The sequence below is a fragment of the Pollachius pollachius genome, assembly GCF_949987615.1.
Source record: "Pollachius pollachius genome assembly, chromosome: 4".
In the NCBI taxonomy this organism is placed as follows: domain Eukaryota; kingdom Metazoa; phylum Chordata; class Actinopteri; order Gadiformes; family Gadidae; genus Pollachius; species Pollachius pollachius.
This window is the reverse complement of record NC_136937.1, coordinates 15,054,433-15,068,129: the sequence shown is the minus strand read 5'-3', so window position 1 is coordinate 15,068,129 and position 13,697 is coordinate 15,054,433. Positions and strand designations below refer to the sequence as shown.

At 45.1% G+C, this 13,697-nt stretch overlaps 3 protein-coding genes across 4 annotated transcripts; 1 reads left to right on the top strand and 2 right to left on the bottom strand.

Annotated features, from left to right (window-relative positions):
- Positions 1 to 221: 221 nt before the first annotated feature.
- loxa (lysyl oxidase a) lies at positions 222 to 4,214 on the bottom strand (the record flags this gene model as incomplete). Of its 2 annotated transcripts, XM_079735560.1 has the most annotated exons (7): positions 3,432 to 4,214; positions 3,235 to 3,343; positions 2,228 to 2,365; positions 1,692 to 1,848; positions 1,054 to 1,149; positions 776 to 891; positions 222 to 675 (listed from the first exon to the last, which is right to left on the bottom strand). In XM_079735560.1, the coding sequence occupies exons 1-7, from the start codon at positions 4,081 to 4,083 to the stop codon at positions 669 to 671; spliced, it is 1,275 nt and encodes a 424-aa protein (XP_079591686.1). In that variant the 5' UTR covers positions 4,084 to 4,214. The 2 variants fall into 2 exon arrangements, with proteins under 2 accessions (XP_079591686.1, XP_079591687.1); XM_079735561.1 differs by lacking the exon at positions 222 to 675 and having other exon boundaries at positions 772 to 891.
- Positions 4,215 to 7,650: 3,436 nt separating this feature from the next.
- Positions 7,651 to 9,048, bottom strand: fam136a (family with sequence similarity 136 member A). Its single transcript, XM_079735890.1, has 3 exons — positions 8,881 to 9,048; positions 8,450 to 8,590; positions 7,651 to 8,309 (listed from the first exon to the last, which is right to left on the bottom strand). The coding sequence occupies exons 1-3, from the start codon at positions 8,965 to 8,967 to the stop codon at positions 8,121 to 8,123; spliced, it is 417 nt and encodes a 138-aa protein (XP_079592016.1). The 5' UTR covers positions 8,968 to 9,048; the 3' UTR covers positions 7,651 to 8,120.
- A 447-nt stretch (positions 9,049 to 9,495) lies between these two features.
- On the top strand, positions 9,496 to 13,419 carry pcyox1 (prenylcysteine oxidase 1; the record flags this gene model as incomplete). The annotated part of the gene is made up of 7 exons (XM_079734931.1): positions 9,496 to 9,745; positions 9,958 to 10,102; positions 10,303 to 10,509; positions 10,638 to 10,812; positions 11,170 to 11,381; positions 11,760 to 11,912; positions 12,746 to 13,419. Exons 2-7 carry the CDS (start codon positions 9,991 to 9,993, stop codon positions 13,417 to 13,419), a joined length of 1,533 nt encoding a protein of 510 aa, XP_079591057.1. The 5' UTR covers positions 9,496 to 9,745; positions 9,958 to 9,990.
- Positions 13,420 to 13,697: the final 278 nt, after the last annotated feature.

The window sequence follows — 13,697 nt, the reverse complement described above, 5'->3', positions numbered from 1 at the left end:
ATCAGTAGTATTTAACATAATTATAATATATTCATTAAATTGTAGGTTTGTGTGTGTGTGTGTGTGTGTGTGTGTGTGTGTGTGTGTGTGCGCCTGTGCGTGTTTATAATTTATTATTTAAAAACACAATCTTAATCCAACCGTTTATTCAAGTACATTTTCACCAAAATAAAAGTATCCCTTGTTTATAAATATAAGAAATACATTTTCCGTAGTTTGTCATATAAATATTGTTGATTAAGATTTACTGAGCAACGCACAACCTGATTCTCTTTTGGAAAAAAAAATGGCAATCCAAGTTCACTTTTACCATTTTTATGTGTAGAAGAATTTGCAAGTCATGCGGGGAATCAGTACAATGTAAACAAGAGCAATATGTTCATAAACCAGTTAATACAAAATAAAATGGGCATTCATGTACTATGCTTGGAATACAAATCTGCCTGGGGAGAAATGTTGAATTAATCAATTATTAACATTCAATAACTTTATGAAAAACCCTACCCTACATAAATTGATACATTAAATGAAAGTTTGATTCATTTGACTTTAATGTGAAGCTTGAAAAGAAACAGTGTAGAGTAACCTAACTATCTCCAGTCCATTTCCCTTTGTGATGCAGCCTTCTTCATCAGACAGATGCCCACAGATGATCTTAATGCCATTTCCTAATACCTAAAAAAATAAAGAAAAATAAACATGACTATAATAACAAGTTACCGGGGTCATACCTCAGTACAGGCTATCTTTTCACTTTGTACTAGATTCCACTTACGGAGATATGTGGCAGCCGGAAACATAGGCGTAGTTCCCGGTGTACCGGACCTCGCAGCGCACCACATTGTTGCTGTAGTCAGACTCTGGCACCTGGTAGCTGGGATTCACACTGACCTACACAGTGTAATGACAAATAGCACAACACATGATTGATCTAGTGTGTTCGAATACAGAGGAATAGGGAACATCTGGTACTTCAGAGGGTTAAACTGGCCTTCTGAGTCCTTCCCTGCCAAATTAATGAGTGCCAGATATCATGTGATATCTCAAGCCAACCTTGAGGACAAAGTTTCCAGGCTTCACATCTGTGATGTCGATCCACTGGCAGTCGATGTCCGCGTTATAAGTGTCGTAGCATCCCGGGCTCAGACCCTGTAATTTAGAGGACAAGCAATTTGGGAGAAAAATAAGGAATAAATCTAACAGTTGGAAACGCCGTCCATTTCACATACTGATACTCGATCAGGGTGTTTTTGTTCCTAAAACAATAAATATCAGCATTACAAAATCTAGCTTCTGTTTTTGACAGAAGCTAGATTTTGACTCGCTTTGAAATGCTTGATGATCTTTTAATGGAAGCCAAGTAGCAAGGGTGTGTGCAGTGCAGCCAAGCAGTAGCTAGCTCTCTGCTAACCTGTGTGAATGCCATGCAATCAAAGCAGTAGCTAGTTCTGGGCTAACTTGTAGAGTGCAGTGCAGCCAATAAGTATCTAGCTCAGGGCTAGCCTGAGTGTGTACAGTGCAGTATAAGCAGTAGCTATCTCTGGGCTAACCTGGGCGTGTACAGTGCAGTCATAGCACTAGATATCTCTGGGCTAACCTGGATGTGTACAGTGCAGTCACAGCACTACCTAGCTCAGTGCTAACCTGGGAGTGTGCCGTGCAGTCACAGCACTAGCTAGCTCAGTGCTAACCTGGGTGTGTGCTGTGCAGGCGAAGCGCCTGTAATAGCCGTAGTCGCAGGACGTGTCCTCCAGGCAGAAGCTGGCCTTGTGGCCCTCGGCCACGGAGTGCTGGGTGCTGGAGTCCAGAAGCTCATAGTGGCTGAACTCATCCATGCTGTGGTAGTGCCTGGGATTCACACACACACACACACACACACACGCACACACGCACACACACACACACACACACACACGCTAAATCTTTTTTTTTTACATTGACATATTTTCATGCATTACATTACATTATATTTATTTAGCTGTTGCTTCTATCCGAAGCGACTTACAATCACTATGAAGATACAATGAAGTTGAATCTCTATGGAGATGCATAAGTCTAAGGTACTAATTTCAAGAAATTGATAAAGAACGAGAATGCAGGTGACGTAATAAACAATCAATGAAATTGTATATTTCAAGAAGAAGTCCAGACCATTCTGTCTATTCATCCACATCCCCTTCAGCCTCAGAAACACCAGGAACACAGACAGGGACCCGAAGGTACTTACTGATGGCAGCTGTGCCACTCCCAGGAGTAGCGCGGTCTGCTGGGCAGGAAGTCAGCCGTCCCCTGGTTCTTCACCCTCTGAGGGAACCTCAGGAGCATCCGGGTGTCGTAGTCCCGGACGTCACCGCGGTAGGCGGAGCTGCACTCACAAACACAACCCGTACGGAACACTGTGGAACCTTCTCCACCATACAGAACATAGAACAATACAACACGTACATAACAATATTCACCGTACACAACATTCTAGAACAATAAAACAGGTAGCCAATGTTGTCGAACCTTCTCCATCATGTAGTAGATTCTAGAACAATACAATGGGTGCAGAATATTGTTCTAGAAGGTTTCACCACACAGAACCTTCTAGAACAGTAGAATAATACAGTATAGACATTATAGATGGTTCTCAATGGTGCAGAACAGAAGTCTCAGAAGTCTCTCCATCTTGAGGCCATTTTTAAAGCTTAGCCAAGGCATTGAGGAGACCCACTGAGTAAAGGAAGAAATAATGGTTGTTTGGGTTGGTTTTACAATAATGAGTTTACCGGAGGCAATTTTCTTACCATGCAAACAAACCATAATTAAAGTGCTCTGATTTCCACTGCTCCACCCTGTCCGAACCTTTGGTGAGACTGTGACTCTCTCCTAACATCTATGAGGTCACTTAACACAAACACACCAGGTGGCACATTTTCAGTCTTGGAAGTATTGTTTTTGTTTGCCCCCCCTCACTCTCTGTCTCTCTCTCTCTCACTCTCTCTCTCTCTCTCTCTCTCTCTCTCTCTCTCTCTCTCTCTTTCATCCTCTCTCTGTCTCTATCTCTTTGTCACTCTCTCTCTCTCACTCTCTCTCTCTCTCTATCTCTCTCTCTATCTCTCTGTCTCTCTCTTTCACTCTCTCTCTTTCTCTATCGCTTAGACTCTCTCTCTCTCTACCTCTGTCTCTCTCCCTCCCCCCCCCCCCCCTCTCTCTCCTTTCCCACAGGTGCTCCATGACAAAGGCCATTACCTTGACAGGCAGTTCTCTTCCCCTGCACATCTCAGGTTGTACATGGGGACCCTCTGGACATATGCAGAGGCCTGGATGTAGTGTGGGTCTGGCACAAGGTCCGGGAGACCTGAGGGATCACAAACAAATAAACAAATAGTCACAAATAAACATCCAACCGGATAAAATGAATGAGGGGACCCTTTCCTCATTCTTACCGTACTGATGGTACCTTGTGCCGTATCCCGCTCTGGATCGTTGTCTGGGCTGCTCGTACGCGTCATAGTGGTTGTAGTATGGGTTATCTCTGTCGGTGGACTTGTAGGGGTCATAGGGGTCATCGGCGACCATCATGTCCTCTCTCCGTGGCAGGGACGCGTCCTTGGTGTCATTCTTGGTCGTGTTGTGTGGATGCGTCCTCGTGAGGTCGCCTGCAGGCTGCTGCTGCTGTTCGTCGTCTGCTGGTGTCACGCGCCGTTGAACTTGAGGTGGAAGCCAGCGTCGTCCGTGTCCGCGCGCTGGGAGCGGATTGCCTGAGTCCGGAGCAGGCGCGCGGCTGGAGGGCTGAACCAGCTCTCGGGTTCTCGCTGCTTCTTCGTCGCGAATGATGGTGACAGGTCTTGATTGCAGGTTGTCATTAGCTGCGTCCCTTTGGCGCGCCGGTTGGTACTGAGAGCCCTGGCTTAGCAGGCTAAAAATATTACCATTGTGCGCCCATTGTAACGTCTGCCGAAGTGCCGCACTTTGTTGGTTACTGCTTTCCCTCCTTGCATCCGGACTGTTTTGAGATAGGGCAGCATGCAGTAGCAACACAAGTACAAAGATGTGCGCGTACGCGTAAAGGAGTGTGCCAAATATGCGTAATCCCATGATGAAGTTAAAATAACGCGACGTTGCTGACAGGACACTTTTAAATTAATGTTATTCCACTTTGTAACGTCGACCGGGTATCATTTTAACGCCAGTTTCACAGATATGAAAGCCTACATGTATACCTGTGATGTGAACTAATTTGGTTCGTTCTCAGCCTGCAGATGCGCCGTTTGAGAGTAGGAGGAGGAGGATGGGGGGGGGGGGGGAGGAGTTCAGCTATGAACCTTTTAGACACGTCTGCTGCCGAGAACTGCTCCATTTTTTAAGGTTGCATATTCTTAGTTTGCCTCCCCGGTTGATCTTGATGGGCCTAACCATCGAATATAAACTTGTCCTGTTCACATTGTTTTATTGAGAGAAGAATATATCCTAAAGCTGTACTACAGAACAGGCCTGCAGAGGGATTATTATAAACTATGAATTAAACTGCAGGGACAAAAGAAGAAAACATGGGTATTGTTTGTTGTAAAGCCATCTTTGTAATATCTTAAATGTCTGTCAATTGCATAAATGGGGTTCTGGTGTGCCATGCTATTGTGATCTAGACTAGGCCTTCACACTCCTGAAAACATAGATACAATGTAATAAATAGCATAAATCATCACATTAGTTACTAGGAGACAATTAAAGAATGAACATCTATAAAAAAAAAAAGGGCTCTTCTGAATGTTGGATGAACTCCATACTTCCTGTGCCAAAATGCTTTCCATGAGCCAAACTCTGCATTTGTGGACTCTGAGAATCTAAACACGATTATAACGGCCAGGACAAAATGTTATCTCTTATTTGGAAATCCACTCCCATCCAAACATTTCGCCACGTCTTTCCTTGGCTGCTGTCTGGAAACGTATGCGAGTCATCGCGCTAGTCTCCTCGTTTGCACTATGAGCAATATACCACACATATACCTACATTAAGGTTGAAATGGTTGCGCATGTGGCCGGATTGGCCAAATCGACCCCATAAAAACCGAAAAAAACACGGCCCTGTTGTCAACACTAAAGGCGTAATGCATAGCTTGCAAACTATAATCAAAGGTTTTCGTTTCACTAAGTCCAGCCAACTGGGACATCTTTTTAGGAGACGTGGTTGGCCTCACGTTGGCTGCTGCAAAACCACACAGAATTCCAGAATATCATGCACACAATTGAATCATCTGGTTTCAAGCACGACATACTGTGTCTCCATGCATAAACCAGACTTTAAAATGTGAAAGGATGGAGGAGAGGCTCTACTGCAGCCATTCGTCAAATCCTGTTTTTTTTCCAATGCATACATTATAAACATTTTATAACGAGAAATGATATGGCATATTCAATTCCCCTCACATTGTTGTGTCCAATATTCTTAAAGGGAAAAATATGGCAAATAATCAAAAGCAAGTCAAACATTCAAAGCACATTCAAGCACAATTAATGTACTGGCAGGATATAGGTCTATAGAGCTAGAAACCAGTGAACGGACTGCTAATACAATGGAAAACCACCAGTAGGCCTATGAAATAGTCATATAGTGAGCTTTCTGTAGTGTTGAAGTTTACATTTTTTAGGGTGGTCATACATTGACAATAAATTGTTAGGATTAGTACAATTATAACAGTATAGTCAATATGTCTGAGTTTGGACAACATGGTCTCTGAATTAGAACAAAAAAGCCGGGGTCCACGTTTCATAAATCAGTGGGTCACGTGGGATTGCATCGTTGCTTATGTATGCTCAAATCAGAGCCATGAGGCATTATATGATCCCCCAAAAAGGGTTCCTCCCCTTCGGACGTTTTGTAAGGGTTGGAAGACCAAAGCTGAGTGGGTGGCTAGGCTATAGCACAGTATCTGCAGGGAACGATGGAGCGTTGCCTGCAGACTCATGCAGACTCAGATGCACATGAACCAGATTGAGTTCTTAATGAGTATTAGTATGATATGGTTCCCCTAACGTTGTTTGATACAAACATAAACAAACACCACATCCTACATCATACAAGTATTACAAAATAAATAAAAAATAGCCTCGGGCAACAATATAATTTACATTGTATTGGTGAAGAATTTAATGCAGAAATTAAAATATATAAAGCTGCTTTGGTCTAATGCTTTGGTGCATTAGTGAGCAGCAGAAGTCAATAGGGAGGTTGGTTTCACTAGGGTGCATTAGTGAGCAGCAGGAGTTGATAGGGAGGTTGGTTTCACTAATGCACTAGTGAGCAGCATGAGTTGATAGGGAGGTTGATGTCACTAGTGCATTAGTGCGGCGTAGGAGTTGATTAGTAGGAGGACAGTACTCATGTAGTTCTTACATACCATCAGATTCTCCCAGGAGCGCAAGAATGTGAATATTTTTTTAACATTTCCCCTCAGTTCTCTGGAAAACCAGACAAACGGACAGACACACCCACACACACACACACACACACACACACACACACACACACACACACACACACATCCATGGACGCAGACACACAGACACACAAAAACGCAAGCAGACAGATATGCACGCACTTGCAAACACTCTCGCAGACGGACACACACACATACACAGCAGACCAACACACACACACACACGCGCGCACATGCACACGCACACGCACACACACACGCACACACACACACACACACACACACACACACACACACACACACACACACACACACACACACACACACAGCTAGTGCAGTGTGGTGATCTGGATGTACTTTCTGTGTGTGCTCATAAATTGATTGAACTGTGGTCATGGGCAGTGCAGAGCTACACATCTGTAAGCAATCAAGCCGGTTCTCCACGTCGCTGCTGTTCTCCATCATCTGTGTGCAACTGAAAAGAAAAAACAAAAAGGAGAAACCTCTTCCAAAGACTTTCATAAACAACTTCTTCTTACCCTCCTCCTTTCTTTAACCTGCCAGGATACATCTGGCCGTGTAGTCAAACTAAATAGTGTGAGTGAATCATATTTTAAACTTCTTAATGATAACACAAATGGAAAGGGGGTGTGGGGGACTTTTCTTTATGGCCACAGACTCTTACTCCAGTGAAAGTGGACCACACACACACACACACAAACACAACCCTCCATTCTCTCTGAACACTTGGCTGCCTATACCTGTGTGCCAGCCTGAGCCCACTAACCTCAGCCTAACATTTACACCTGCACGGGGAACCTCTTGATGCCCACAGTATATAGGCTGTGCATGATCAGAAATGTTCCTACACACAGAAACACACCCCCACACACACACACAATCTGGTGGACTACGTGGCACGCTGCAAACGTTGTCCACCAGGAGGAGAGAGAGGGGGAGGAGGAAGAGGAGGAGCCTTCTAATTAGACTCATTTAACCCTGCGCTCTGACGGACCCTCGTCAGTCTGGGCTCATGCAGTGAGACGAGGAGGACCAGCCTAGAAATTAACGATTGTTTCTTTTACTGAATTATATTTATACAGTGAACTTTAAGTGCCATTTAAGTGCACATTTTTATGATTCTGTCGTCGGTTTATATACTAACTGATGTGTGAGGTGGACTCTTAAATAGGTCTCATATCTGTTCACAAAGAATGTCACGGTAAGAGGTTGCTAAGAAAGTTTTATTTGCAGTATTTTGAATATGTTGTCATTGAAGATTGAATAAATAAACATGAATGTGGATGTGTATTCTCATTTAAATAGCACCCGTTTCCCTCATAACTTCAGACACAAAGATAAAACATGGGGAAACCTTTTAAATGCAATGTCATGCCTTAAAAGCCATACAACGTTCAACATTCACTTCACAGGGCAGGTACAGAAGACAAATACAACTGGTCACTGAGCAAATGACTCAGAGTGATGGGAGTATTTTTCTAACATGTATTTAAATGACAACCTCTTCCTTAACCGCATACAGTAACCATGACAAATTCAATGGTAACCTCTGAACTTCAAGTCCCATTTTTCTGCCTATAGTTTCAGTAACCCACCAGTCCGCTCATAGTGAGACATAATGCAGGTTGTGTTGGACTTTAAGTTAACCAGCAGCAGTGGTCATATTGGATCCTCCTCACTGCGGGATAGCGTCCAGGTTGTCCCTGAGCCTGCGGGTCATGCTGGGCACCAGGTTCATGTGGTCATCCACGCAGCTGCCGACGCAGCGGTCCATCAGGGCCCTCACAGCGGGCTCCTTTGCCCCCGAGTCAAACAGGTCCTTGGCCTTGTCGTTGCAGTGCATCGTACACCTGGCCAGGCGGTCCTGGACACACAGGGAAAGAAATACACAAACTTTAACAGAGTCTATTATTTTGCGCGAAACAGCAGTTTGTAATAGTTCTTAACTTGTGACGCTGTAATGTTTAAGAGATGTAAATACCGCCCCAATACCAATTCACTCACCTGAAATTTCTCGAGTTCTGATGTCACAAGTCCCTGAGCCTGGGCCAGCGGGGTGTGACAGTGTTCGATACACTGGTGCACCTGGGACATGGAGTCTGACGACCTGTCACAGCAGTCTGCGCTGCATTTGAACATAAGTCCCTGACGGAAGGATGCACATAAGCACATGAAGTCAGATTCACGGGAAGGTCATATTCATTAATTCATTGGGAAAGGGGCTGCTGTGTGGATGGAAGTCGGAATCACATGAAGGTGATATTCATTCATTCATTCATTCAGTTGGTTGTTGCTGTCTGAATGGAAGTAGGATTCACGTGAAGGTAATATTCATCCATTCATTGCTGCTGGTGGCTGCTGTGTGGAACGGGAGGTATTTCCGTTACATGCATAGTAGAAGTGCATTAAATGTCTATTTGTGATTTATCACCTACTTGCATTTTGCGGATATGGTCCCTCTCTAAGCTCTGCACCATATCTTCAACCACAGTCTGTATGCGTGCCTGATGCGCCTCTGCCATCTTTTGAAATGAATTGAATTATACTCCGTTGAAAATGAAAGAGATCGGTTGTGATTAATCTGAAATATAAGACCTATTCGATTCGGTTGTGTTTATACGTTTACAATAACTAAGGTCACCTCCCTGCCAGCATGTTCTTAAAGCGCTGCTGCCTCGTATCCGGTTTTCTTCCTCTGTTGGTTCATGTAAACGTTCCGGTTCCGTTTCGATTGGAGGATTTTCAAAATAGAATTTGAGTTCCATTGGCGTGTAATGGTTACAAAAAAACACAAAACATGATACCGACGTTCTAGTAACTTGTCAAAATGCTTCTCATTCAAACTATCATTTTAAACGTATTGTGGTAATGAATTCCAATAAAATTCCAGATTAGAAGGCATTGAATATGAGCGAAAGCTTGGAAACTTTTAATATGTTAAACAGCAAAGAAGACGAACAACTCTTAATGTGAAGTCCATGTGATATTATCGCCAGAATTCTTGTATATTTATATCCACTGTAACTTGACAGTGTTTAGACGCTAGCAACTCCAGAAGTAAACTTCGTTCAAAGTGTTTATGTATTAGTCTACCAGTATATTGGTTAAAAAGGGTACTGGACACAGCTTTTGGAGTTTAATATCCGTAGTTTATTACCCTTTGTTTAATATCGTTGCTTTGAAATCGTGAGTGTGATGTCGCTAGAGTAATATCGTAAGTTGAAGATATTAGTTGAGTATCGTGGAGGTGGGTGATCCACTATTCGTCCTAACGTGACTCCTACAGGTCACTGGTCACAGGTAAGTCGACCTCCAGAGACACCGAGCTGTCATCTACTACATCATGGATTTCGGTCACTAGGACCAGTCTTCACTTTGATGTTGAAATTGAGTAAGATGTACTTATTTAATAAATCCATGCACGATCACTATATTCTATTGACATGATCTTTGACCAAAGCTCTGGAGGAAGTATTTCCTTACTGGTGACTTTCATATGTCTCCTTTCCCAGATGCCTATGACTGATGATTATTAAATTTGCACAATGAGTATAAAGACCGTATCGCTGAGGACGATCCTGTTCCTTGGGCTCTGTCAGGCCGCCCGGAGGACCCTAGCATCCGACACTGGACTGCGAGAACAACCCAAAAGAATAGGTATCACGGCCCTTGATCTACTGCTACAAAATAATGCGTTACAAAAATAACTTTACATTTTTAAATGTGTATTATCTCTTTGGCCAGCTTTTAATGTGTGATTTCTCTTTGACCAGCTTTATTATACAGTGTATATTTTACCAGCTTTCAATGTGTAATGTCTCTTTTATCAGCTTTTAATGTGTAGTGTGTCTTAACAGCTGTGGTGGGGGCCGGCATTGGGGGTACTGCAACAGCCTACTTCCTGAGGCAGGAGTTTGGCGCGGGGGTGAAGATCGATGTGTTTGAGCCTGAGAACGTGGGCGGACGGCTAGCCACGGTGAAGATGGGGGACCAGGAATATGAGACCGGTGGCTCCGTGATCCATCCCTTAAACCTTCACATGAAGCACTTTATAGACAACCTCGGTACGGCTACTAAACACTTTCAAAGACGATTGAATATATCTGTATGAATCAGTGGAATTAATCGGATAGATCATTGTAATTGGATTGTATGCATACTTGGACAATTCATGGTAATTTGATTCCATTAGGTATAAGTCAAAGGGAAAATGTTCCTTCCAAAATGGCCATCTTCGATGGGAAGGAGCTGACCTTCGAAGAGAGCGACTGGTTTATTGTCAACATGTTGCGTATGCTGTGGCGCTACGGCTTTAACTTCCTGCGAATGCAGATGTGGGTGGAAGGTGTCCTCGATAAGTTCATGAGGTAAGGCCAACCGTAGTCTCACTCCAACTTGTTGACGTTATTCTGAACTAGAAGCCTCACATTGCCCCTTAGTCTGTTGCCAAGAAACATTAAGAACAGTTTCAATGAAGGAGAGGATAGTGTTGTGATTAGGGTGTCAAACTCCCACCTAAAGGTACTGGGTTCAATCACCGATGTACTCACCCTGAAGGGCCTCCCAGACAAGATGACCCCCTAACACCTACCTGCTCCTTAATGGCATCCGTCTGAATCCACTGAAAGTTTTTTTTTAGTTTTCTAAAATACTATATGAATAGAAAATGGTGAGCTGTCCTATGGAGTATATTTTGTGGTGATGTGGTCCACTGTCCCCTGCAGGATCTACCAGTACCAGCAGTTCGGCTACTCCTTCTCCACGGTGGAGCAGCTTCTGCACGCCATGGGGGGCGACAGCTTCCTCACGCTGGCCAATCAGACGCTGGAGGAGGCCATGCTAGGCGAGGGCTTCTCCCAGGTCTTCCTGAACAACATCGTGGCGCCCATCACACGGGTCAACTACGGTCAGAGTGTCCGTGTCAACGGCTTCGTGGGTATGCCCCTCCCCCTCCATCACACCTGTTGAGAGAAGGGTCAAGTCATGGCACAAGCCGCTTTTGTTTTAATTGTGGGCCTTTGCGACATCACAATGTAGGTGGGGCCTCTTAGACTTCTCAGACACCTCCCTGGTGGTGAAGGGTACCAGCTGGTCGGCTGGAGTTGAAATGGCGTGCAATCACTGATCCGACTTACACTGTGTGGTAATACGGGCGCTCATAGTTCTCTCATTCACCACCGTCCCTTCAAAGTGTGTGTGTGTGTGTGTGTGTGTGTGTGTGTGTGTGTGTGTGCGTGTGTGCGTGTGTGTGCGTGTGTGTGTGTGTGTGCGTTTGTGTGTGTGTGTTTGCGTGTGTGCGTGTGCGCCTCTGTAGGTGCTGTGTCGCTTGCTGGGGCAGACTCTGGTCTGTGGGCCGTGGACGGGGGCAATAAGATGGTGTGTTCAGGGCTGCTGTACCACAGCAGGGCTGAGCTCATTCCCGCACGCGTCACCTCCATTTCTGTCAAAGTTAGACCATCCAAGGCGGGTAAGGTGTGCCGTTTGTCTTGTACTATTTATACTGTAGTAAACTTTACTTTACTGTTCTATACTGCACTGGTCTATACTGAACTGTACTATATTATTCTATACTGTAAAGTATTATATATGTTCTTTATGGTACTCTAAGGTACTGTATTGTTCTGTATTAATGAACTGCTTAGAAATGTTAACTGTATAGTGTAATGACTAGCAGGGCTGGGTATTTCCAGGTACCTCACAATTCAATTTGATTCTTTAGGTCTTCATTCGATTCGATTTCGATTCGATATTGATCCAATTGCTTCGACATCGATTCAATAATATGTGCAGATGATAAAAATACCTAAATATTATTTAGAATTAACCATTTCAAAATGAATTAACTATTTCATTGTGCTTTAACTAGCAAAAAGGGAATACACCATTGTATAGTATTGTTCCTGAGCTAAACTTGCAGCATAAAAGTAATAATCATAACATGGACAAATGTAAAAGGGCATGTACATTTAGGCATACTTGCTTCTAGATAACAATGACTGAGTATGCTTCTTTATTTTTTTATTTTTTCTAATGGAAATAATCGATTTTATAAAAATACTGAATCAATATTGAAACGAGAACAAATAAATTGCCGTGCATTGATGAATCGATATTTTTACCCAGCCCTAATGACTAGTGTGTTCGACTCTCAGCCAAAAGGGCACTGGGTTTGATCACCAATGTACACAGTCTACATTGAGGCTTGTTTTTTATCAGCATATGTTCGTCTTTCCTTGAAGAACTTTTAGCCCAATGTCTTCAAACCACTGACGCCTCTTCTTTTTTCCCGACCGTCCCCAGGCACTACGACCAGCTTCTACGAGGTGAACTATGTCGGGGTCTCCGGCCCCGCCCACTCCCTGTACGACATTGTCATCGTGGCCACGCCCCTCCACACGGGCAAGTCGGACATCAGCTTCCCGGGCTTCTCCCCGCCCATCCCGTCGCACTACCCGGGCCGCTTCCACCAGACGGTGTCCACGCTGGTGCACGGCCTGCTCAACGTCTCCTACCTGGGCACCCGCCAGAAGCCGTCCGACTTCACCGTGTCCGACGTGCTGACCACGGACGCCGAGGGCTGCTTCCTCAACAGCCTGAGCTCGGTGGACCCCGTCACCATCCCCCCGGGGTACCACCGGCCCCCCGCCAGCACACCCTCCGTCTGGAAGATCTTCTCCCCGCGGCCGCTCACCGAGGCGCAGCTGGACGCCGTCTTCCTGTCCCGGGACCCCGGGGCGTCGGAGACCCGCTGGCTGGCGTACCCGGCGTACCGGCCGCCGCACCGCCGGACCCCGCCCTTCGTGCTCCACGACCGGCTGTACTACCTGAACGCCGTGGAGTGGGCGGCCAGCGCCATGGAGATGAGCGCCATCGCCGCGCGCAACGCCGCCCTGCTGGCGCACCACCGCTGGCACGCCCTGACTGGCAAGATCGACCAGGAGGACCTGCACGTGCGCCTCCGGGGGGAGCTGTGAGGGGGAGAGGTTAGGGGAGGGAGGGAGGGAGGGAGGGATGGAGGGAGGGAGGGAGGGAGGGAGGGAGGGAGGGAGTAGGATACGACCGGGCCTGATCCACCTTTTTATTTTTTTTTGTTGCACTGAAGATGTAAGCAAACTGGAGCTTGTTTGGTGTACTGTATTTTACTGTATTTTTATTTTACTATTAATTGAGGTAAAATACTAGCCTGGCTCCGCCCGCCTAAGTACTTCCGCTCAATTTGAATTTCCCTTCAGTACTAGGTCTGGGTCTGCGG

Coding starts and splice junctions, on each gene's coding strand:
- fam136a (XM_079735890.1), bottom strand. CDS start 8,967: ATGGCAGAGGCGCATCAGGCACGCATACAGACTGTGGTTGAAGATATG. Junction 8,591..8,880: donor ACCATATCCGCAAAATGCAA/GTAGGTGATAAA, acceptor TCCTTCCGTCAG/GGACTTATGTTCAAATGCAG. Junction 8,310..8,449: donor CAGAACTCGAGAAATTTCAG/GTGAGTGAATTG, acceptor CTGTGTGTCCAG/GACCGCCTGGCCAGGTGTAC.